Below are 24,429 nucleotides of genomic sequence, written 5' to 3'. Positions count from 1 at the left end.
TATGAGCTTTACTGTTACCTTACCAGGGGTGTAATTGAGAGTAAGATTAATTAGGGGATTTTTGTAGTTATTATTGTAGTAATTTTGTAGGCATATGTATGTGTTTACAATCTTTCTTGTATTAATAAATGTTTAATTTAGTTTTATAAAAACCTCTTGAGACTCGGTTGTCTTATTACTACTGAATTCAAAGCCTGCATCTCGAAGCATACAAATTGCAAAAATGGGTTTTGACAGTTGTTTCAATTTTCCCTCTGGGATTTGAACAACTCAGCCTTTATCATCGGCTGTGTCATAATAATATTTTGAAGTGGAATTTTACTAATACTTTGCAATTCACATACATACAAGTAAAACTTGTATTTAAAAGGCACCCTTTCATGTCCTCAGAACACCCTAAAGTGCTTCACAGCCAAATATTTATTTTTGAAGTGCAGTTATTGTTTGGAAGGCAAACGCAGGAGACAATTTGCACACGCTAAGATCTCATAACTGCAAATGAATGGCCAGATAATCACTTTCGGTGGTGTTGTCCAAGGCTGGAATGTTTGTCAGGGCAACTGGAGAGCTTCCTGCTCTCTGAATCATGATCAGGAATCTTTAATACTACTTGGGGAGACAAGCATGGTTTAAAATCTTGTCTGAGAAAAATGCTATTGACCGATACAAGTTTTCAATAATTATGGGGAATCTACAAGAGTACAGTGTTGTAATTATGTTACTGGGCTCATAATCTAGAAAACGTGAGTTAAAATTCCATAATGACAATTTCAGAATTTAAATTCAGTTTCAAAATTTTGGAAATAAAAAGCTGGTAACAGTAAAATAAATGGTATTATTTACTTATCTATGGCATTATTTAAAGAGCAGAAGTTTTTTTGGTGTCCTAGCCATTATCCCTTGACTAAAGAAAGAACCTACATTTACAAAACATATTTCATGATTTCAGAATAGCGCTTTATGAGATGTAGTCTCTTGTAAACAGATCAACAGGTCAGTTTTGATGAAAGGTGAACTTCCAAAACGTCAACTTGTCTGTTCTCTCAATAGATGGTAGCTGGCCTGTTGAATGTTTTCAATTTTATTTTTCCGTTTTTGTTTCAGGTTACTGATCCTTTATCTCTTGGCTGTTTGCAGCGCCTTGCTGCGGGCAAACCGTTGCCTTCAAAACTATACTTCAAAAAAAATCACTGACTGACTAAATTTGATGGAGTCCTGAGAATAAGAAATATGCCATTAAAAGGCACTAAGATCATCCCATGAGATACAGAGGGAACCGGGTGACAGAACTAGGAAAAATAACGGGATTGCAACGCAGGTTGGGCAGAGATTAAAAATATAAATAAATAAATAAATAAAAATAATGAATTTCAGAATTTAGATTCAGTTTCAAAATTTTGGAAATAAAAAGCTGGTAACAGTAAAATAAATGGTATTATTTACTTATCTATCTATTAAAGAGCAGAAGTTTTTTTGGTGTCCTAGCCATTACCCCTTGACTAAAGAAAGAACCAAAAATGTGCGTGAAAAAACCCCCCCCCAAAAGTTTGGGAATAAATAAAAAGAACAGAATAAGCCCTGGACAGCAAGAATTATGCTGCAGCTTTTTGCAAATGTAAGACAATTGGGTTTTACGGCTTTGGCTCTGTTATTTTCTTTGCTCCTGACGATTGGAACATAACCATTTCTCCAGAGGGTGAGCAGTGTAAACCCAGCCTAGGGGCAGTCAAGCTCCAGGTCAGAGGCTGCTCACTGCCTTCTCCTTCCGGCGTGCTGTGTTGTTGGGGATGGCGGTGCGAATTGAGGTTGTCTGACCGCTCTCAGTCCGGCTCTGGAGTACTGGCCATGGACGAGGCGAGTCTGGAGACGGCCATCGAGGTCTACAAGGCCCAGCTGCAGCAGGTGGAGCTGGCGTTGGGAGCCGGAGCCGAGGCTGAGGCCCAGGCCGACCTGCTCCAGCTCCAGGCCGACCTGCAGCAGCTGATCGGCCTGACCGAATCCAGCCTCCTGTCGGTCCGCAAGAGCCAGCTCCTGGAGCAGCTGCACCGAGAGGCCTCCTCCCCGGGGCCCGAGGACGGCCCCGGAGCTCGGCTGCTGGACGCCGAGTACGCCGCCTTCCAGGCGGCCCTGGGCGAGGGGGAGGCCGCCGAGCAGAGCCGGGAGCCGGAGGGGAGCGGGGAGGAGGCCGAGGAGATCAGCGGCACCAAAGTCCGGGCTCCCTACCGTCCTGCTTGGGGGCCGCTGCAGTATCACAACGCCATGGTGGTGGGTGTGGAGAGTGAGCAGCCACCTGAGCCCAGGGTCCGTGTCCTGTGGATCCACCCGACCCAGAGAGCAATGAAGCCCTGTCCCTTCTACCTGAGTGGCAGCTGCCGCTTCCTGGATTCCTGCAGGTAACTGAGGAAGGCTGAGCCGAGGGAGAGCTAAGAGAGGGTTTGAAAAGATAAACCTAGGGAAAATATTTGGAGGGGGAGGCCCTGAGAACATGAAAGATGCTCTTTAATGTTTCTTTTGGTGCAAAAGATCATCCCAATGAAGTACAAGGAGCTGGGAGACAGAACTAGGATTTAAAACACATGCTGGACATGAGATTAAGAAGTGTACACATGGAAAAAAGTACCAAAAGTTTGGAAATTTAAAACAAAAACAGAATAGGCCCTGGACGGCAAAAGTGATGCAAATATAAGGCAATGGTATTTATGGCTTTGGTTCTGATATTTTCTTTGCTCCTGGTAATTAAATGCTATGGCCCATAAATGTATGCTGAACACTCATATATCTAATAGAAATTTCAGGAACAACTTCTTTACCCAGAAAGTTGGCACAATGTGGATCTTGCTACCATAAAGAATAGTTGAGACAAATAGCATGGATTCCTTTAAGTTAGATAAGTACATGATGGAGAAAGGAATAGAGGAATATGTTAAAAGCAAAATACCGTAGATGCTGGAAATGCTGGAAAAACGCAGCAGGTCTAACAGCAACAGTGGAGAGAAAAACAGAGTTAACGTTTCGAGTCCGTTTGACTCTTCTTCAGAGCTAAAGAGAAGTAAAAATGTGATGAAATTCATACTGTTTAAGGGGGATGGAGCAGGTGAAGTTGGATAGAAGGCCAGCGATAGGTGGGGGCAAAGGAGAGATTGATAAAGATGTCATGAGCAAAAGGACAAAAGGGGTGTTAATGGTAATGATAAGGGCTAAAGGAGGTGCTGATAGTGGCATTAAGGTAAGAATGCAGAATGTGTAATAGCAGGGCCGGGGTAAGTACTCTGAAAAGAACAACATGAACGAGTGATAGATGGCCCTTGTGTGGTTGGGGTGGGGGAAAAAGATCGAAAATAGGATAAAAGATGGTGATAAAACAATGAATAAAAACGAAAATAAATAAAAATAAAAATGTGGATGAAAAAAAATGAATATTGAAAAAAGGGTATAAAAAAGTGGGCGAGGATGGAGGAGAGTTCATGGTCTGAAGTTGTTGAACTCAATGTTAAGTCTGGAAGGCTGTAAAGTGCATAATCGGAAAATGAGGTGCTGTTGCTCCAGTTTGCGTTGGGTTCCACTGGAACATTGCAGCAGGCCAAGGACGGGAAAGAGGGGTTCCATTTCATGGGGCGCTGGCATCAGCATTGGAACAGGAGGGATCTGTACCGTTGGGAGGGTCTCCACCTGAACCAATCTGGGACCAATGTTCTAGCAAAAAGGGTAAATAGGGTGGTCAACAGGACTTTAAACTAGAAAGTGGGGGGTGAAGGGTAAAACTCCAAGAAGTATGACTAATGGGAAACAAAGCAGCAGGTTAGCGTGTGGGGGTGGTGGATTTAACTTCATGGAAAATTATGAAAAAACAGAAGAAAGGAGAGCCCAGGAGAGGCTATTAAATTCTCCAGAACACAAAATAGGACAGAGTGTTTGGAAAGGGCTAAAAATCTAACTTTCAAGCACATCAGATAAAGGGACTACAATGAGAAAGGGGACGGGAAATACAGGACTGAAGGTGTTGTATCTGAATGCACGCAGTATACGAAATAAGGTAAATGAGCTTGTGGCGCAGATTAAAATTGGCAGGTATGATGTGGTGGGCATCACGGAGACATGGCTGCAAGGGGATCAGGACTGGGAACTAAATATCCAAGGATATACATCCTATCAAAGATAGGCAGGTTGGCAGAGGGGGTGGGGCTGCTTTGTTAGTAAGAAATGAAATTAAATCGATAGCAAGAAACGACGTTGGGTCAGATGATGTAGAATCTGTGTGGGTAGAGTTGAGGAATCGCAAAGGTAAAAAAATCCATAATGGGAGTGATGTACAGGCCTCCGAACAGTAGTCAGGATGTGGGATACAAGATACACCAGGAGATAGAAAAGGCGTGTAAGAAAGGCAAGGTTACAGTGATCATGGGGGATTTCAATATGCAGGTAGACTGGGAAAATCAGGTTGGTAATGGATCCCAAGAAAAGGAATTTGTAGAATGTCTACGAGATGGTTTTTTGGAGCTGCTTGTGGTGGAGCCCACTAGGGAACAGGCAATTCTAGATTTAGTGATGAGGCAGATTTGATAAGGGAACTTAAGGTGAAGGAACCCATAGGAGGAAGTGACCATAATATGATAGAATTTACCCTGCAATTTGAGAGGAGAAAGCTGGAATCAGATGTAACGGTATTACAGTTGAATAAAGGCAACTACAGAGGCATGAGGGAGGAGCTGGCCAGAATTGACTGGGAGATGAGCCTAGCAGGAAAGACAGTGGAACAGCAATGGCAGGAGTTTCTGGGAGTAATTTGGGAAACACAGCAAAAATTCATCCCTAGGAAGAAGCATACTAAAGGGAGGACGAGGCAACCATGGCTGACAAGGGAAGTCAGGGACAGCATAAAAGCTAAAGAAAAAGCATACAATGCGGCGAAGAGCAGTGGGAAACCAGGGGATTGGGAAGCCTACAAAGACCAACAGAGGACAACTAAAAAAGAAATAAGGAGGGAGAAGATTAAATATGAGGGTAAACTAGCCAGTAATATAAAAGAAGATTGCAAGAGTTTTTTTAGATATATAAAGGGTAAGAGAGAGGCAAAAGTGGACATTGGGCCACTGGAAAATGACGCTGGAGAAGTAGTAGTGGGGAACAAAGAAATGGCGGAGGAACTGAATAGGTACTTTGCGTCAGTCTTCACGGTGGAAGACACGAGTAACATCCCCAAAGTTCAAGAGAGTCGGGGGGCAGAGGTGAATATGCTGGCCATTACCAAGGAGAAGGTGCTAGGAAAACTGAAAGGTTTGAAGGTGGATGAATCACCTGGACCAGATGGATTACACCCCAGAGTTCTGAAGGAGATAGCTGAAGAGATAGTGGAGGTGTTAGTGGTGATCTTTCAGGAATCACTGGAGTCAGGGAGGGTCCCAGAGGGCTGGAAAATCGCTAATGTAACCCCTCTGTTGAAGAAGGGAGTGAGGCAAAAGACGGGAAATTACAGGCCGATTAGCCTGACCTTGGTCGTTGGTAAGATTTTAGAGTCTGTTATTAAGGATGAGATTTCAGAATACTTGGAAGTGCATTGTAAAATCGGGCAAAGTCAGCATGGTTTCATCAAGGGGAGGTCATGCCTGACAAATCTGTTAGAATTCTTTGAGGAGGTAACGAGTAGGTTAGACAAAGGAGAGCCAATGGATGTTATCTACTTGGATTTCCAGAAGGCCTTTAACAAGGTGCCGCACAGGAGGCTGCTCAGTAAGATAAGAGCCCATGGTGTTAGAGGCAAGGTACTAGCATGGATAGAAGATTGGCTGTCTGGCAGGAGGCAGAGAGTGGGGATAAGGGGATCCTTCTCAGGATGGCGGCTGGTGACTAGTGGAGTTCCGCAGGGGTCAGTAGTTGGAACCACAACTTTTCACTTTATACATTAATGATCTAGATGAAGGAACTGAGGGCATCCTGGCTAAGTTTGCAGATGATACAAAGATAGGTGGAGGGACAGGTAGTATTGAGGAGGCGGGGAGGCTGCAGAAGGATTTGGACAGATTAGGAAAATGGGCAAAGAAGTGGCAGATGGAATACAACGTGGACAATTGTGAGGTCATGCACTTTGGTAGGAAGAATAGAGGCATAGACTATTTTCTAACTGGGGAGAGAATTCAGAAATCTGGAGTGCAAAGGGACTTGGGAGTCCTAGTCCAGGATTCTCTTAAGGTTAACTTGCAGGTTGAGTCAGTAGTTAGGAAGGCAAATGCAATGTTAACATTTATTTCGAGAGGACTAGAACATAAAAGCAGGGATGTGCTGCTGAGGCTTTATAAGGCTCTGGTCAGACCACATTTAGAATATTGTGAGCAATCTTGGGCCCCGTATCTCAGGAAGGATGTGCTGGCCCTGGAGAGGGTCCAGAGGAGGTTCACGAGAATGATCCCAGGAATGAAAGGCTTAACATATGAGGAACGTTTGGGGACTCTGGGTCTATACTCAATGTAGTTTAGAAGGATGAGGGGCGATCTGATTGAAACTTACAGAATACTGAAAGGCCTGGATAGAGTGGACGTGGTGAAGATGTTTCCATTAGTAGGAGAGACTAGGACCCGAGGGCACAGCCTCAGAGTAAAGGGAAGACATTTTAGAAGGTGAGGAGAAACTTCTTTAGCCAGAGAGTGGTGAATCTATGGAATTCATTGCCACAGAAGGCTGTGGAGGCCAGGTCATTGAGTGTATTTAAGACCGAGATAGATTGGTCCTTGATTGGTAAGGAGATCAAAGGTTACCGGGAGAAGGTGGGAGAATGGGGTTGAGAAACTTATCAGCCATGATTGAATGGCGGAGCAGACTCAATGGGCCGAATGGTCTAATTTCTGCTCCTATGTCTTATGGTCTTATGGACATGTGGGCATGAGAGCAGGGTGGTGTGTTGAAATAGCAAGCGACAGGAAGGTCTGGATCATGCTTGCAGACAAACCAAAGATTTCCGCAGAATATGTTGATGGGATGAGATCAAGGATGAGAGAGAAGCTCAAGTGGAGCATAAATAGTGGAATGGGCTAGTTGGGCCAAATGTCCTGTTTTTGTGCCTTAATTTCTATTTAATAAAGGTTAAATGGATCTGGTACTTTAAGAACTGCAGAACTGTGAGCACTAAGAAAATGTAAATAGTGTACAACTATAAACCTATTTAAACATGAAACTGTTTCTGTTCTCCAAAGATTGACCTTCAAAACAAATCCAAAAAATAACACAAAAATGCTAGAAATAAACAAGCCTACTAATATCTATAAAGAGAGAGACAGGATGCCATATTTAAATTTATTATTTCATAGAATGTGGGCATCGCTGGCGAGGCCAGCATTTGTTGTCCATCCCTAATTGCCCTTGAACTGAGTGGTTTGTGAAGACAGTTGAGAGTCAACCACATTACTGTGGACCTGGAATCACATGCAGATCAGACCAGGTAAAGATGGCAGATTTTGTTCCCTAAGGGACATTAGTGAACCATATGATAGTTTCACCGCCACCATCACTGAGACAAGCTTTGTGTTCCAGATTTATTAATTGAATTTAAATTCCACCAGCTGAAGTGAGATTTGAACCCTTGTCCCCAGAGCGTTTGCTACCAGAGCCTGGGCCTCTTGCTTAGTCCAATGACATTACCACTGTCTTCCCTGTTTTGGGGATTGTCAGATATTTTTAAAAAATGATTTGACTGTACCACTTGATATGTAGCAGGCTTGGACTTAATGCGAGAACATTTCTAGTTGATGGACAATTTTAAAATCTAAAGCCATGAAAAAATATACAGTTGCATTCTACTCTGTAGCAGGAAATAAGGACAGCCACTGTAGTGTCTGTTGACTTTGTGAGCACCTTCAATCTGCTAAATATTCAACAACATTGATGATGGTCATGGTGAGATCCTTTGTCTTGACTGTCCAGTGTTCCAAGTGAAGGAAGTTGCACAAATTTGAAGGGCATCTTGGAAGATAAGTTAAGAAAAATGCAGATTGGAAAATGATTAAATTTTCAAGAAGTTGAAAGATGTATTGGTTAATTTTATAAAGCACATGCTAAGCACTGTAGGTACTAAAGTTCCAAAGAAGAATCATATTGGACTTGAAACGATAACCGGGTTTCTCTCACCAAAGATGCTGCCTGACTTGCTGAGTTTTTCCAGCACTTTGTTTTTATTTCAGATCTCCAGCATCCACAGTATTTCGCTCTTATAATATTGTAGGTACTAAATTGGATTTTGCTTCAAATGTAGGTAGGAGTGAAAGGTTAATGTTTGTTGCAATTTAAAGAATCTAACCCTCATCTTAGCTAAATATGATCCAGGTCCCTTTAAAAGAAAATTCCCATCTCATAGTCTTAATTTTTTTGAAGGTAAATAAAGTTCAAAGATGCACATGCATCATTTGAGCATGACTAATGCAGCGGCTAATATTTGTATTGATGTCATGGATGAAATGTGTGCATCTCCAGATCTGTGTTTTTGTAAGAAAACAATGGAAAATGTGTTTTGCCGTAAATTCAAGAGGATTTTTGAAATTAACAAATTAACATAGATAAATTCCAGGAGTTAAATTAGTGAAAATTGGTAAAAAATTTTATTTTAATCCATATCAAATTGTCCTTTACTAATACAAAAAAAATGATGTGTTTCAGTTGATCTTTCTGTGTTGTACAGGAAATGATATAACACAATTATCTAGGTATTCTTTCAAGGTGAAAGACAAAACAGTAGCAACCTATATATTTAACACATTTGAATTATCTCTTTAAGATTGCTGCTCACTTCATGCCTTTCTCAGTTGCTACTTCCTATCTTGTCCAAAGCTTCCCTTAGCTACTCCCCAACTTCTGCTCAGTTCTCTTATCACTCTGTAGCTTCTTCCTATCACTCCAGCCATTAGCCCCAATTTCTGCTGTACATGATGCCTCGTTCCTTTCTCCATTCAACAACCTTGCTAACTAACTTGTTAATGGTTCCTTCAGAAAGGAAAATGATGTCTTACCTTCAAGATTGTGGTCATCACCCCCTTTCTCAAAGTATGTTACAAATTCCACTGTTCATTCAAACTGTCTGGTCACCTCTTTTCTCTAAGTCATTTGAATATGCCATTGCCACCAAAGTTCCTTGTTCATCTCTTCCACAACTCTCTCCCTTTGAATCCAGTTAGGAAGGCTTCCCCTTAAACCACAGTACTGAGAATGTCCTGGTTTATCCTTTGCAATTGCAACTTTAACATGTTACTGCTGCTTAACTTCCCCATGACATTTGACATGGTCAACGACTTCAACTATTGCTTCTGTGAACTCCACCTTTGGATTACTCATGCATGGTTCCACTTGCCCCGGTGTAGCCAGAACACCCCTAGTATTGGCTTCTCCTTTCATCGCTGGAATACCACCTCTTCACTATCACCCTTGATTTTTTTTTTAATCATTCATAGGATGTGGGCATTGCTGGCTAGGCCAGCATTTATTGCCCTTGAGAAGGTGGTGGTGAGCTGCCTTCTTGAACCACTGTAGTCCATGTGGTGTAGGTACACCCACACTGCTGTTAGGGAGGGAATTTCAAGATTTTGACCCTGGGTTTTCATGATCATCGTCTCACTGTCAGACTATCTGATAAGTTGTGAATGAGTTGGAACTTCCTGCGGTTGAACATTGGGAATACCAATGTTATTTTATTTGGCTCCTGCCAAAACTCTGTATCTTGCCCCTGCCTTTATCCTGTCACAGGCATACATAGTGTGCTAGCTGAGTATGTGTAAAACCTTAATGTCTTGTAAAATCCTTGATTAAATTATAAACACCACACCTATCCATCATCCACAACTTTCACCTCTGCATTATTACCCCTCTCTGCCTTTGCGTCACTCCCACTGTCATTGAAATCCTTGTCCACACTTTAATTCAACTTTCCTGAAGCCTTTCTTGTTGACTTTAAGTTTCCTTATACGCAAACTCCAACTCATCCAAAACTCTGGAGTCACATCTTTTCCCCTAATATGATGTAATGCACAGAAACAGGCCATTTAGAGTATCAAACCTGCACCAATATTTTTCTTGACATGAACCACATGATCTAATTCCATTCTCCTGCTCGCTTCCCATCCCTCTTTGATGTTACATTTTTTCAAACAATTATACCACTCCATTTTGAAAAAAAAATATGGGCTCTGTTCCAAATACTGATTTGCAACAGAACAATCAGATTCTAATCACTTTTTGTGTAAGCTCCCTTTAATTTTTATAGTGCATTTGTGCTTACTCGCAGAATATTTGCTTCACAATCTTGAGATTAATCAGATTACATTTTAACCATATTGACCTCAGAAGTTAACTCCTCAAACTTCCCTGCATGATTGAAAGCTGTTGACCCTGATAACACGTTGCTGAATCTATGCTACATCTTTTCCATTGCTTCGATATTCTTCCTGTAACTGGATATCCAAAACTGCAGACGAGGCCGCAGTTGGTGCGCTAACTAAAACTTTTTATGTTTCCAGCATTATGTCTTTCTGGTTTTGTACTTCAAAGGTGTAAAACAAGGATTTCATTTCCTTTATTTTTATGAACTTACCTACACATGCTACCGCCTTAATGGTCTGTATGATTGTACAGCAAGTTCCCACTTTTTTTTTGATTTAATTTAAAATTTCAAGTCCCTCTTGCTGATCAATCTTGCCCTTGACCTCCATAGCCCCCTGCCCTCCAGCACATTCAAAATACTCTTGCTCCCTCCTTGGTTCTGCCCCATCTCAGACTGCACTTTTCACTAGCCTGTGTTCACTTTGTGTTCAAATTGATCAAGTGTCTGGTTCCTCTCTGTCTCTGTAACCTGTTCCCATTCTACAACTCTTCAAGATTTCTTCATTCTTCCAACTCTGGCCTCTTGTTCATCCTCCACCCCGGCACCCCCCTCAATCCCCATAGAATTGGTAGCAGTGCCTTGAAGCATTTAGGCCCTAAGCCAAGGAATTCCCTCCCACAATCTATAATTTAATCTGTTCTCCTTTGAAATGCTTTTCAAAACTCTTTAATTGTACTTTTGGTGACTTGTCCTAAAATTGTCTCCTTCAGCTCGGTGTCAATTTTAGTCTTGATTATGTTTCTATGAAGCAGCCTGGTATGTTTTACTATTTTAAAGGTGCTATAAAAATGTAACTTGTCATCGCCTCAACTCCACTCTCCCTAAACGCTGCCTCTTTTTACTTATCTCCCTAGATTTAAAGGCTTTCTAAAAGGACTACTTGGGAATGTTGCCTTTGGTCATCCCTTGCTTTCCATCTGTTTCTCCTCTGTTAAAAAATTGGGACTTAATAAATGGAATTGTTGTAAATTGTGTGTAATTTAATAGCAACGTGGCTGTTATTGCATACAGAATTAATATATGTAACATTTCACTTCTGTCATTTATTGGTATTTAATAATTTATTGCTAATGTTTTGAGGGGAGAAACTTGTCAGGTATTGAAATTGTGTGCCTGTGTTTGTGCATATTCATCCAGCACTTGATTATGTCCTAAGGCACATTGTAGTTTCACTCAGTTCTGAATTACAGCAGTACCAATTTTCAGTCACAAGATGTCTGAAGTAAACTCTCTCTTAAATGGAGGAATTGAGTACTACAATATGCAGCCTTTGTTCTTCACACAAACACTGGAATCTCTTGATTTGTGTAAAGAAGAGATATTCTGGCTACTAGACATGCAAAATTTCAGTCCCAACTACTCTGCCAATATCTAAGAAAAAGGGTCAACTTTCAAGATTTATTTTTATAAATTAATTACATTTAACGTTCCAGTAGAAACTCCCTTGCCTTTAGAGATTAAAAATGCATTGTAGATGAAACCAAGCCATGTAGACCGGGAAGGCCTCTGTACTGATTCCCAGTCTGTATTGGGCATGTACCCTCAGAGTAAGAGTAAGAAGTTCTATAGTTAGCCTCAAGATTTTCCAGAGTTTTCTCTTTTTATTCAGTGGGCCCTGATGAAAAATGTTCACTTATGATTGCTGGTTTTGATGCCCCATGTGGTTGATTAAGCTGCCATCACTCACTGTCTTGGGTCACATGTGTGAGGTACTAGAGATGCCTGGTGCATGTGAATAAGAAAAGGAGAGAAAATTGACCTAAAACATGTGGTGAAAGACTTTTGAGAAATATGCATTTTAAAAGAAAGTTAAAATGCTGAAAATCATTGTGTCTGACTAGATACTCACATGGAGAGGTTGTGGCTGTGTCTGAACTGCGGGAGTTTGAAGAACTGGACCTCAGTTCCCTTGAGGTGGGGTCACCCTGTTTAGCTAAGTATGAAGATGAGATTTGGTACCCAGCTAAAATCCTAGGTAAGCATTACGTCTACAGTTCCTGTCATGATCAGCATATTTCATCTTGTACAATTTAACTGCTGGAAAAGTGCTAATCATCAACATGTCTGATGTGTTGGTACATAATCTAGGTGAGAAAGTGAACTTTAATATATATAATATATTATATAAATAACCATGATTTTTAGGACCAGTTGAACTGTTAACATTTCAAAAAGACCAATGCTACATCCACTAAAAGTCAGAATGAAAATTACAGTATTCCTGGACTGCAATTAGAGATCTCCTGTATGAGTTATATTTTTTACAAAACACTTTTTATTTAAAAAAAACTAAACTTTTCATTGTTTCCCATTGACTTTTATCTCTTTCTCCAACAGACATTATTAAACATTTTAAATACACATGCATTTTTTAAATGTACAGATAAGTACATCTGTTTCTGCTTACATCTCAACTGCTTTTTTTTCTTGTTAGATGCTTTTTTTTTCTTGAGGCCTGTTCCTGCGCTATTTGTTTCTTTTTTTGGTTCCCCCCACAATTGGAAAAATATAGCTTGTTACCCCATCACATCCCCCCTCCCCAGCCCCCAACTCCTTCACCTGAAACAGTGGCCCCATTTCCAGCTTTGGTAAACAGCTTCTCTTGTACCTTTGACTGTGCCAACACTTGCAGCTGTAAAAAAATATTAAAATGTAGGTTACTACTCAAACCCATGTTTATCTTAAAGCTTCAGCTTGCAACGAGGACATTTTTAAAATGTGGGCTGACTGAGGTTAGGTGAGAGTCAAGGGAGCAAGGAGATAAAGAGTTGGATCAAGATTACAAAGATCAGATAGAATCACAGAACCAAAGTGCAAAAGAGGCCCTTCAGCCCATCGAGTCTGCACCGACACGTGAGAAACACCTGACCTACTTACCTAATCCCATTTACCAGCACTTGGCCCATAGCCTTGAATGTTATGATGTGCCAAGTGCTCATCCAAGTACTTTTTAAAGGATGTGAGGCAACCCGCCTCCACCACCCTCCCAGGCAGTGCATTCCAGACTGTCACCACCCTCTGGGTAAAAAGGTTTTTTCTCACATCCCCCCGTAAACCTCCTGCCCCTCACCTTGAACTTATGCCCCCTTGTGACTGACCCTTCAACTAAGGGGAACAGCTGCTCCCTATCCACCCTGTCCATGCCCCTCATAATCTTGTACACCTCAATCAGATCGCCCCTCAGTCTTCTCTGCTCCAACGAAAACAACCCAAGTCTATCCAACCTCTCTTCATAACTTAAATGCTTTATCCCAGGCAACATCATGGTGAATCTCCTCTGCACCCCCTCCAGTGCAATTACATCATTCCTATAATGTGATGACCAGAACTGCACACAGTACTCCAGCTGTGGCCTCACCAAGGTTCTATACAACTCCAACATGACCTCCCTACTTTTGTAATCTATGCCTCGATTGATAAAGGCAAGTGTCCCATATGCCTTTTTCACCACCCCACTAACATGCCCCTCTGTCTTCAGAGATCTATGGACACACATGCCAAGGTCCCTTTGTTCCTCAGAACTTCCTAGTGCCATGCCATTCATTGAATACTTCCTTGTCAAATTACCCCTTCCAAAGTGTATCACCTCACACTTTTCAGGGTTAAATTCCATAGAGGATGCAGCATGAGTAACTCCAAGTGCAATTTTAGAGAATTTCATATTTGTGAAACTTGTTTAATACATGGAAATGCTTTCTGTTTTTCAGACATTGACAATGGTTACTTTACAGTAAAATTTGATTCCGTGCTTCAAAAGGAAATTGTAGTGGAGGGAGATGGGATTATGCCAGTACCTCGGGCTGACGAGTCTTCCTCATCTTCTAGCTCTGAGGATGAGGGGCAGCTTGGTTACACAAATGGTAAGCACTATAAAATAAATTTCAGTTGTCGTCTTCAGAAAATCTAGTCCATTGGGCGTTTGGCGTGCCGGGTGTTGCATGGGCAGTCCTGTGCATCAGGTTGTTAAGTCGATTCGTGGACCCTCAAGTTGCTTGTAATTTCTGCAGCCAGGAGGAGTCCATGTTTTACGTTTATGTTTTGAAAATGGTTGCAGCCACTCATTCACTTTTTGAAGGGACTGCTTCTCAATTTCTGCCTACGCTTCAGTCCTGCGTTCCTGATCTTTAACCACCCGATACAGAGGGGTGTGGGCAGCTTGGTGGACCCCTGGTGGACCTGGCTAAGCTGGCCGCCAACAGGTCCAGGCAGCAGGTGATCGAGGGGGTGGTTCAACACAATTGCCTACCTCTTTTCCTTGGCTGGATGCACATGGAGAGGGAGCACATAGTGTTAATTGATATACCTGTGGTTTTTCGCAACTAGTGGGCATCATTTTCACACACCCCCTCCATGAATGTCATTTTAATTTGATTGTTAAGTTTATTTTTTAAAACTTTGGGGCTTTATTTTAGTTTATTAGTGGTGCCCCTTTAAGGAAGGAGCAGTTATTACCTTTTTCAATTGGTTGAATTTAAAAGAGGTAGAGAAGCTAGTTAGTTTACAGTTCAGTTTTGTTGAGACAGCATCTGGCATACTGTGTGCAGTTCTGGTTTCCACATTTAAGAAAGGATATACTTGCACTGGAGGTGGTACAACGAAGGTTCACTAAATTGGACCCTGGGATGAGGGGGTTGTCCGATAGTGAGAGGCTGAGTAAAATGGGCTTATATTCTCTGGAGTTTAGAATAGTGAGAGGTGATCTCATTGAAACCTACAAAATTCTGAAGGGGCTTGATATGGTAGATGCTGAGGGATTGTTTCCGCTGGCCGGGGAGTCTAAGACACTGGAGAACAGTTTCAGGATAAGGGGCCAATCGTTTAGGACTGAGATGAGGAGAAATTACTTCATTCAAGGGGTTGAGAATCTTCGGAATTCTTTATCCCAGAGGATTGTGGATACTCCATCATTGAATACATTTAAGGCTGAGATAGACAGATTTTTGGTCTCTCTGAATTAAGGGATATGGGGAGTGGGCAGGGAAATGGAGTTGAAGCCCAAGGTCAGCCACAATCTTATTGAATGGCTGAGCAGGCCCAAAGGGCCATGTGGTTTACTCCTGCTCCTATTTCTTGTGTTCAGTGTAACAATTCCTTCACAAGAGAAGTAGGTATTTTATTTGGAAAATATTGCCAATATAAAAATTGTTAGGTATTGCCTGTAAAATAAGAGATGATGATTAGTGAGAGATTGTAAAGTATCTGTTTAGTTAGAATACTATCAAATTTTAGTTCCATAAACTCAGTTCTGGTATTAATTAATGTCTTGAAATATTAATTTAGGCCTTGTTATCACTGACCAGATAGGGCATGTGGTCTTGTGCTTCACACAAAGTTGTAGTACTTGAGGCTGACTTATTCTCCATTTATTTATACACCACTCCCTATGAATAGATTGGAACTTTACTTGTTTTTTCTGTTCTCAGTCAAACTGAAGTAGTTCTGATGAAAGGTCATCTTTATTTGAAGCGTTACCACTGTTTCTCTCCATAGATGCTGCCTGACCTGCTGAGTATTTCTAGCATTTTTTTGTTTTTATTAAAATTTGAAAGTCTCAGGGTTGGGAAACTGGGTGTGAACTTTGTTATAAATGTGAGGTTTCACAAGATGAGTATATTTTGGGATTGTCTCGTTAATTTGAGGTAAAACAGAGGAATGCTTTGGAAAGAGGGTTGGTAGGAGGTTGCAAAACTCTGCCCAGCAACAGGCTACCATGGGGAAAAGGGTGGGGGAGTGTTGCCGTGGGGGCAAGTCAAGAGACTTGCTGAACAAGATGTAAAATTCTCACAGCTAGAAACAAAGGCAAAGGCAGCTGTGCTAACTGTGAATGGACTTTTAGTCTTAAAGCTTTAGTGGCACAAAAGAGAGAGAGAGAGAGAAAGGGACAAGGGAGCAGGGAGCATCAGGGAAAGGCTGTGCTCTGTTAGCTACCATACAGAATGCTGGTGGAAGCTTGTCCTTTGACTGGGAAAATGGAATCAGCAGGAATTTAAGGACTCTGAAAGATTCGTCCTAGTGTGGCCAGGGGAAGGAATCATCAGAGTGATCTGTGCTGCTAGAAGTGGGTTTGGGACTTCCTGGAAGACTGACGTGACTGGATGTTACAACTCGATGAAATGGGGGGAAGTGAATTCATTGGGAGCTGAGAGCGACTGTGGACTGTGACTTATGAAGACTGTAATCCTGTGGAGAGCATGTTGTAAAATATAAATGCAGTGTGGGGTTTTCGGTGGTAATAAAGTTAAAGGGGAATATTTTTTCTGTAGTTTAGAATACGAGTTGCCTGCTAAGTAGTGTTTAGTCAATGTTGCAGTGAAAGTCTTAAAACTTGAAATCTTGTCATGATATTCCTTTAAGTTGGCCACTGGGAATACAAATAATTTTAAAAATGTTATCAGTCTCTATGGGGATTGCAACCTCTGCTATTGTATAGACAAGTACACTATGCCAACAGACTGCTACATCAATACATTTTAGTTTTACCAAACACTCATCTGAGCAAACTAAGCCTTCTACATTCACCAAAATGTATATTTATTAATTGCTAAGTAACTACGTTCGCTTGTGAGTTACGATGTTAGCCACCTGCTTCCAAGAAGTCATATTGTCTAAATCCTCTAGATCCACTATATGTTATAGCAACTAGGATGAAATGATGAGGGTGTGCTAAAAGCATGTTTTCATTTTATGTTCAGGTTTGTCAGAAAGTTAGTGAATAAAACTCTTGACTAGAATTAACTTTCATTGAATAATGGAACCAGCCAGTATTTGTGTGATGTAACAGTACAGATATATCGAGATGTGCAACCGATTCCAAATGTGCACTCAAATAAATCTGAATGTAGCTAGGAAACTAATCTATATTCACTGAATGAGATGGGCTTGTGGTTCTTCAGTATGAAGAGATACTGGGGTAGATTTTTGTCTTCATTGTTTGCGTGGTAGTATGGCAGAACAGATCATCTCCCCTGAATAGAATCCGCAGGTTTTTATTGAAATCAATCAAACGAAAATCATAGAACCATTCAGCTCAGCTGAACTTCTATAATGTAAATAAAATAGGTTCTGTAAGGAACAGGAGATCCCTTCACTAGATCACCATCCAGGCAGTGAACACCAAAATTGACTCGACCAAGTCAATATCTAATTCTCTTAATTTGTCATTTATTAATTGGGCCAAAACTTCCTTGGAGTGGCAATCAGCATCAGATTGCCACTCCGTGCCCACTTTCTTACCTGACTTTTTTTTCCCAGCCTCTCTTGCCCGATCTACTGGCTCAGGTCAGGCGAGATTCAGGCAGTGCAGCGCGTACCTAGCGTCAAAGAGCAGGAAATCCAGAGTGAAGGAGGCCATGCCCGTTTTTTTTACGGCGCGAGCTTACCATAAACCAGGTATATATAAAGGTCCTTCACAGGCCAGGAAGAAGGTAAGTGGATACGATTTGGGGGGGTGGGGGGAATCAGAGGTTGGGGCTTGGGGCAGGGGGATTGGAGCTCAGGGGAGGGAGATCGGAGGTAGGGGGGGGATCCGTGGTCAGGAGGTGAGTTGTGCCTTGGAGTGGGAGGTTTGGGTCTTGGGGGAGGGCGGAGTGGGGTGGTAGTCAGGCCTCAGATTGGGTCTGGTCAGGCCTCAGGGGTGGGGTGTAGTTGAGAGCTGGGCCTGCTGGGGGTGTAATCCAGTGGGGGGAGGTGGAGGGGTAATGGGGGGAGGTGGAGGGGTAGTTGGGGGGTTGGGGGGGACCTTTGGGTTGGTCTGTGAGTGGGGGGAGTCCCTGGCGGGATGGGGAAGTCCTGTGGGGAGGTGTAGTCGGAGGTGTGGAGGGACTCCCCGGTGGGGAGGCGGTCAGGGGTGTGGGGGGAGTCCCATGTGGGGCAATCTGTGTCTGTACAGTAATTACCCAGAAGTTAGAAGTGGTTTTAATCCTTCTAACTTTTTCTGGGTAATTATTGGTGTAACCCAGTCTGGACCATCCAAAGTTTAAGATTTAAATTGCATTTTCGGATGGTTCCCAGTGCAGGGCAATTGCCCAGAGAATGTTTGCATTTCTGGACATTTGCCTTGCAGACCTTACCTGGGAGCTTCAGAAGGGGATTCCCCAACGCATCTTTGGGATACAGCCCCAATTCAACATTCGGAAGCTCGGACATTAAGGCTCATTTGATCCAAATACTAAATTATTTTGGTTAATTGATTTTCATCAACTTTTCAGCAACAAGCACTTTACCTATATATGTTAATCAGTTGATTTGGCTAAAATGTTTATAAAATAAAACTTGTCTTAAATATAACCGATATAGTGGATTTTAAGAATACTCCTCAACCTTGTCTCCCCAACATTTTGATTTTAAAATCCTTGTCTTGATATCCCTCCAGAGCTTTGCCCCCACCACTTCTGTACATTTCTCCAGCCTAACATCCCAATTTCTGTTTTTAATATTCTGGTCCGTCATGACTTCCATTCCTGTCTATTGCAGTGTTTTCGGGTGCCACGTTCCAGCACTCAAGAGCCCACTCCCTAAATTTTGCCTTCAGAAATTTATTTGAACACTGTCTCTCTTGCCAACGCAAGGTGGCCACCAATGTCCGTCTGTTCATGTGCTCTGGAAAGCACATCCAATGATGTCACTCCGCTGAGCCCAGCCTGCCTGTACCCCACTGTGCATGTGTCAGTGACATTGTTGGAAAGCTCACAGTCCTGTTTTTGAAATGATTGGTAAGTGATTATTGAGGATTTCTTTTATAGGCCCACAATTAGCACAAAACAGAGCCTCCAAGTAAAATCCCCCTCCTGCTCTGCTCTGCTCCTCTCCTCCTGACCCGCCCGCTCCACTCTGATTCCCACTCCCACTGCCCTGCCCTCGCTCCCATTCCCACTCCTCACCCCCTCAAGTCCTGCTCCGTTCCTACTCTTGCCCGGACCAAACTTACTGCTCTAGGCCCAACTCCCTCTTCTTCAGTGACAGGTGCTCTGGCCAATCCGCTTCAATTAGGAGTTAAAGGCCGTTGCCTTAAACAAAACCGTGATAATACGAGCAGCACCATCTTTGGTGCTTGTAGTTGCCTATGTTGCTCAGTGATGTAATGCAGTAAAACACTAGAACAGCACATGTGCAGCATTGGCAACAAAGGCAACCTTATTCTAAACATACCATTTTGGCCAAGCTTTCAGCCACTTCCTCTAATTTTTCTACTTTCTGTTCGATACCCACGCTTCTTCCTATGAGACACCTGAGGTATTTTGCTATGTATATAAATATGTTATTTTGATCAAATATCTTGAAGCCATAAATGTTTTTGTTAAATCAAAATAGTGTTCTGTGTTGTAACTGTTCTCCTTCCATGATCTTATTTCACAGTCTTCGATGAAAACTCTGCGGAGATAGGAAATTGGACTCCAGCTTGCAGCTCTTCATTTGCTGGTTGGGAAGCTCACACTCGGGGAATAGGATCCAAATTAATGGCTAAACTGGGCTATGAATTTGGAAAAGGTAAGAGTGCATGAACTTGCCTTGCTGTATTACTGTTGATGTGTCAGCTTCTGGTAGAGAAGTACCATGTGTTTAATGCCTTTGCTGAGATCCAAAATTAACCCTGGTTCCTACAGCTTAAGCAATTTCCTATTATGCAGAATAGTCCCAAATTGAACTACTTACTAGTTTCTGTATTCTGGACTTTCCACATGGGTGTAGTCTTGAGAACAAGTAAAACGTCACGAATAAAGAAGGTGCTTTTTTTAAAAGCAAATGTTATTTATGGTTTACTCTTTCAAATTTACCTTCTTAATTGGCTGTATTTGAAAGAGAATGACTTGTAACTGATTTGGAAGGTGTGGTTTCTTTTTAGGTTTGGGGAAAAATGCTGACGGTCGAGTGGAACCTGTGCAAGCAGTGGTTTTACCGCCAGGGAAATCCCTAGATCAATGTGCTGAAATCCTGCAAAACAAGCGGGATGGAAAACTGAGCCATCTTCACAAAAAGAAGCACAAGAGGAAATGCGAAGGAGGCTCGCGTGTTGTTAAAGAAAGAAAACCTCGCCAGACTGTGTTTGACTTTTTGAATGACAAACTTGGAAGTACTGGACAGACCAGCAGTTCATTAGTTCAAACTGGATTCCCCGTGGGAGAAAAAAATAGTAAAGAACGTTACAGGGGCAGTAAAAGCATGAAGAAAGCTCTAAATACCCAGCTTTTTCAAATAGCAGAAAAAATTGAGCATACTGAAAAGGACATTGCAAAAATTAGGGAGGCACTTGCAAGAAATGTTGGAAGGTACCTTATCTACTGATTTGTTTATGATTTGGAGCTTAATTCAGTTTGGTGGGACTGATTCTATTAATACATTGTATTGTTCATGGTAGTAAATGGTTATCAGAAAACTCATTGAAAGTGACCATGCAGCTCAATTTTGGAAGGCTTATAGTCTTCCAGTTCGGTTCCTGCCAGAAAATCCACACTTAAAACGCAACCTGAACCCCCACCCCGGCCACCAAATCCATCTGTTCGTCAGCTGCTCAGTGTGCAACCTGGGGGAGACCTGAGAAGTAATTTTCGCCTTTACTACCTGGACAGTAATCTGGTGAGAATGGTTCACCCATTGTAGGAACTTACTTGATATTCTTCCATTGAACAGGCAAGGGTGCCTGTGAAGGTGAAGGTGAAAAATACTCCCATGTATCCTGTTTTGTTCTTGGCTGAGTTGCAAATCCCACAGTTGGCTGAAGACTTTATGCTCCAACCTCCTGTTTCTTGCCCATCTCCATCTATACCTTACTCCAATGACCATTGAGATCTGCAGCCACATCTTCATTGAGCCCTCGGTTCAATTTTTCTAACACACTCCAAATTCCATTGTTCACTCTGCTAACCTATCATTCCCATCTACACTGACCTCCATAGGCTTCCCGTTTCCCAGTGTCCTGATCCTCAAATCTTCCTGTCCTTCACTACCCTACCGTTGCAACCTCCTCTAGTCTTGCACACCATCCCACAGCCTACTCTCCTAAATTTGGATTTGCTGTAATTCTGCCACACTACCCTGCCCATTGATAGCAGAGTCACCATGTCCTTGCCACCTGCAGGTCCCTTTCCAAACACACCCATCATGTTACATCTCCTCAAGAGCTCCTACTTTTACCTGGCATTGAGTCATAAGCCTGAACTGTGTTTGCAACTTTCCCCACCCCACCTCCTTGTTGGTGTACAATTCCACTGAAACTTCCAATTTGCTACTAAAGAGAACATATAAATTCAAGTTGCTAAAATAAAGGCAAAGTACTACAGTTGCTGGAAATCTGAAACGAAAACAAAAAATGCTGGAAAAACTCAGCAGGTCTGACAGAGCACCACAGATGCTGTCAGACCTGCTAAGCTTCTCCAGCATTTTTTGTTTTCATTTAAATTCAAGTTGCATTCTTTTTGTATGTGGGTAGTTTCTTAGTACATGTATAAAGCAGAATCATTTAGTTTTGATATGTAGCTGGTATCTACAGAGACTTTTGAAAATTACTGCAAATGAATGAAGCTGTGTTAAGGTTTGATTTATTCAGTGTTGAATCCTAAATTGTCCATTGGTGGACTTGTATAATGAAGTAATATTCAGTGCTCTGCAGAGTAAGGGTTAAGATTTAATCCATCTTTAAGGAATTTCAGCCATCAATTATTACCACAATCAATTAACAGTCTGCACGTCACTTGGTAACCTATTGTTTAAGTTTTCTTTACTGTTTTGTTACAGAGACAAAGCAGTAACCTCCCATCTGGAAGAGAAGTTATCTAATGCAAAGAAGCAATTATCCTATCTAAAGACTCAGGAATCAGGGGCTCAGCAAGAACAAAAGAAAGCAGACACACACAAGAGGATGACCAAATTCTGATTTAAAATCATTCATTGTTCTTTGTCCTTTTTTTTAAATATACCAATGCGTGAAGCATTTTTTCTGTAAGATTTATCCAGTGGAGTTAACATATTATGGTTCTTGTAGTTTGTGTTATTTGATATGTCTTTTTGAATGTTTTGCATTTTAATGCAGAGCGCTAATAACAAAAATTATTTGTGTTCTTAGGTGAGGTTGATGCATCATAACCCAGATCTGATCACAATTGCTTTAGTAACTTTTTAAAAACTGAGAATTTTGTTTATGTCAGTGTTGTAAATTGTATACCGTTGACTATATAAAATTGCTTCCTCCAAAGCCTTTTTCTTCCATACTTAAAAGAACTGCTCTATTAAAGTTAAGCCAGCTTTGAATTGTTCTGAAACAAAAACAGAATTACCTGGAAAAACTCAGCAGGTCTGGCAGCATCGGCGGAGAAGAAATCAGTTAACGTTTCGAGCCTTCATGGCCCTTTGGCAGAACTGAAGCATAGTTAGGAGAAGGGAGAAATATAAACTGGTTTAAGGTGGGGGGGGGGGTGGGGGGCGTGGGGGGGAAGAGAGAAGTTGAGGGTGTGATGATTGTGGAGATAAGCAGTGATAGGAGCAGATAATCAAAAGATGTCACAGACAAAAGGATCAAAGAGGTGTTGAAGGTGGTGATATTTGTCTAAGAAAAGTGCTAATTAAGAATGGAAGACAGGATACTCAAAGTACAGCTCTAGTGGGGGTGGGGTGGACAGATTAACAAGGTTTTAGTTTTAGATTTAAAAATAATGGAAATAGGTGGGGAAAGAAGAATCTATATAAATTATTGAAAAAAAAGGGGGGGGGGAGAGAAACGGGATGGGGGGAGGGGGAGTTTAAGATCTAAAGTTGTTGAATTCAATATTCAGCCCGGAAGGCTGTAAAGTGCCTAGTCGGAAGATGAGGTGCTGTTCCTCCAGTTTGCGTTGGGCTTCACTGGAACAATGCAGCAAGCCAAGGACAGACATGTGGGCAAGAGAACAGGGTGGAGTGTTAAAATGGCAAGCGACAGGGAGGTTTGGGTCTTTCTTGCGGACAGACCGCAGGTGTTCCGCAAAACGGTCGCCCAGTTTGCGTTTGGTCTCTCCAATGTAGAGGTGACCGCATTGGGAGCAAAGAATGTAGTAGACTAAGTTAGGGGAGATGCAAGTGAAATGCTGCTTCACTTGAAAGGAGTGTTTGGGCCCTTGGACGGTGAGGAGAGAGGAAGTGAAGGGGCAGGTGTTGCATCTTCTGCGTGGGCATGGGGAGGTGCCATAAGTGGGGGTTGAGGAGCCCAACGCAAACTGGAGGAACAGCACCTCATCTTCCGACTAGGCACTTTACAGCCTTCCGGGCTGAATATTGAATTCAACAACTTTAGATCTTAAACTCCCCATCCCCACCCCGTTTCTCTCCCCCCCGCCCCCCCCTTTTTTTTTCAATAATTTATATAGATTCTTCTTTCCCCACCTATTTCCATTATTTTTAAATCTAAAACTAAAACCTTGTTAGTCTGTCCACCCCACCCCCACTAGAGCTGTACTTTGAGTATCCTGTCTTCCATTCTTAATTAGCACTTTTCTTAGACAAATATCACCACCTTCAACACCTCTTTGATCCTTTTGTCTGTGACATCTTTTGATTATCTGCTCCTATCACTGCTTATCTCCACAATCACTACACCCTCAACTTCTCTCTTCCCCCCCCCCGCCCCCAAACCTTAAACCAGTTTATATTTCTCCCTTCTCCTAACTATGCTTCAGTTCTGCCGAAGGGCCATGAAGGCTCGAAACATTAACTGATTTCTTCTCCGCCGATGCTGCCAGACCTGCTGAGTTTTTCCAGGTAATTCTGTTTTTGTTTTGGATTTCCAGCATCCGCAGTAGCTTTTAGCTTTTTGTTTTTATCATTGAATTGTTCTGATACCACTCAAGATACAACAGACTGCGATGCAAAATGTTTCTTTTTGAGATCGGTGTATTTCTGCCACCGTGTGTTGACCTTCCTGAGAATTCACTTGCACTGTCCTGTCAAATATTACCACAGTCAATTAACAGTTGGCATTGGGTTTCAAACCCAGGTATTCAACACTTTATCATTTGAGATACTAGATTCTGTCTCATTCCCACTTATGCATAGAATATATTCTACTGGAACACTGCAGCTGTGTTGCATCTCAAAATAGATCTTGTTTAATC

General features: G+C 42.0%; 1 protein-coding gene across 2 annotated transcripts; it reads left to right on the top strand.

The window, feature by feature from the left end:
- Positions 1 to 1,728: 1,728 nt before the first annotated feature.
- Positions 1,729 to 22,541, top strand: zgpat (zinc finger, CCCH-type with G patch domain). 2 transcript variants are annotated; one of them, XM_078555286.1, is made up of 6 exons: positions 1,730 to 2,393; positions 12,196 to 12,329; positions 14,062 to 14,214; positions 19,709 to 19,840; positions 20,196 to 20,619; positions 22,085 to 22,541. In XM_078555286.1, exons 1-6 carry the CDS (start codon positions 1,846 to 1,848, stop codon positions 22,221 to 22,223), a joined length of 1,530 nt encoding a protein of 509 aa, XP_078411412.1. In that variant the 5' UTR covers positions 1,730 to 1,845; the 3' UTR covers positions 22,224 to 22,541. The 2 variants fall into 2 exon arrangements, with proteins under 2 accessions (XP_078411414.1, XP_078411412.1); XM_078555288.1 differs by lacking the exon at positions 14,062 to 14,214 and having other exon boundaries at positions 1,729 to 2,393.
- Positions 22,542 to 24,429: the final 1,888 nt, after the last annotated feature.

This window comes from Cetorhinus maximus, chromosome 13 (assembly GCF_964194155.1).
Source record: "Cetorhinus maximus chromosome 13, sCetMax3.hap1.1, whole genome shotgun sequence".
Classification (NCBI taxonomy): domain Eukaryota; kingdom Metazoa; phylum Chordata; class Chondrichthyes; order Lamniformes; family Cetorhinidae; genus Cetorhinus; species Cetorhinus maximus.
This window is presented reverse-complemented; position numbering and strand designations above follow the sequence as displayed.

Excerpts from the sequence above, each read along its gene's own strand:
- zgpat (XM_078555286.1), top strand. The coding sequence starts at position 1,846 with ATGGACGAGGCGAGTCTGGAGACGGCCATCGAGGTCTACAAGGCCCAG. Across the intron at positions 12,330-14,061 it reads GTACCCAGCTAAAATCCTAG|ACATTGACAATGGTTACTTT; the intron begins GTAAGCATTACG and ends TCTGTTTTTCAG. Across the intron at positions 19,841-20,195 it reads GGGCTATGAATTTGGAAAAG|GTTTGGGGAAAAATGCTGAC; the intron begins GTAAGAGTGCAT and ends GTTTCTTTTTAG.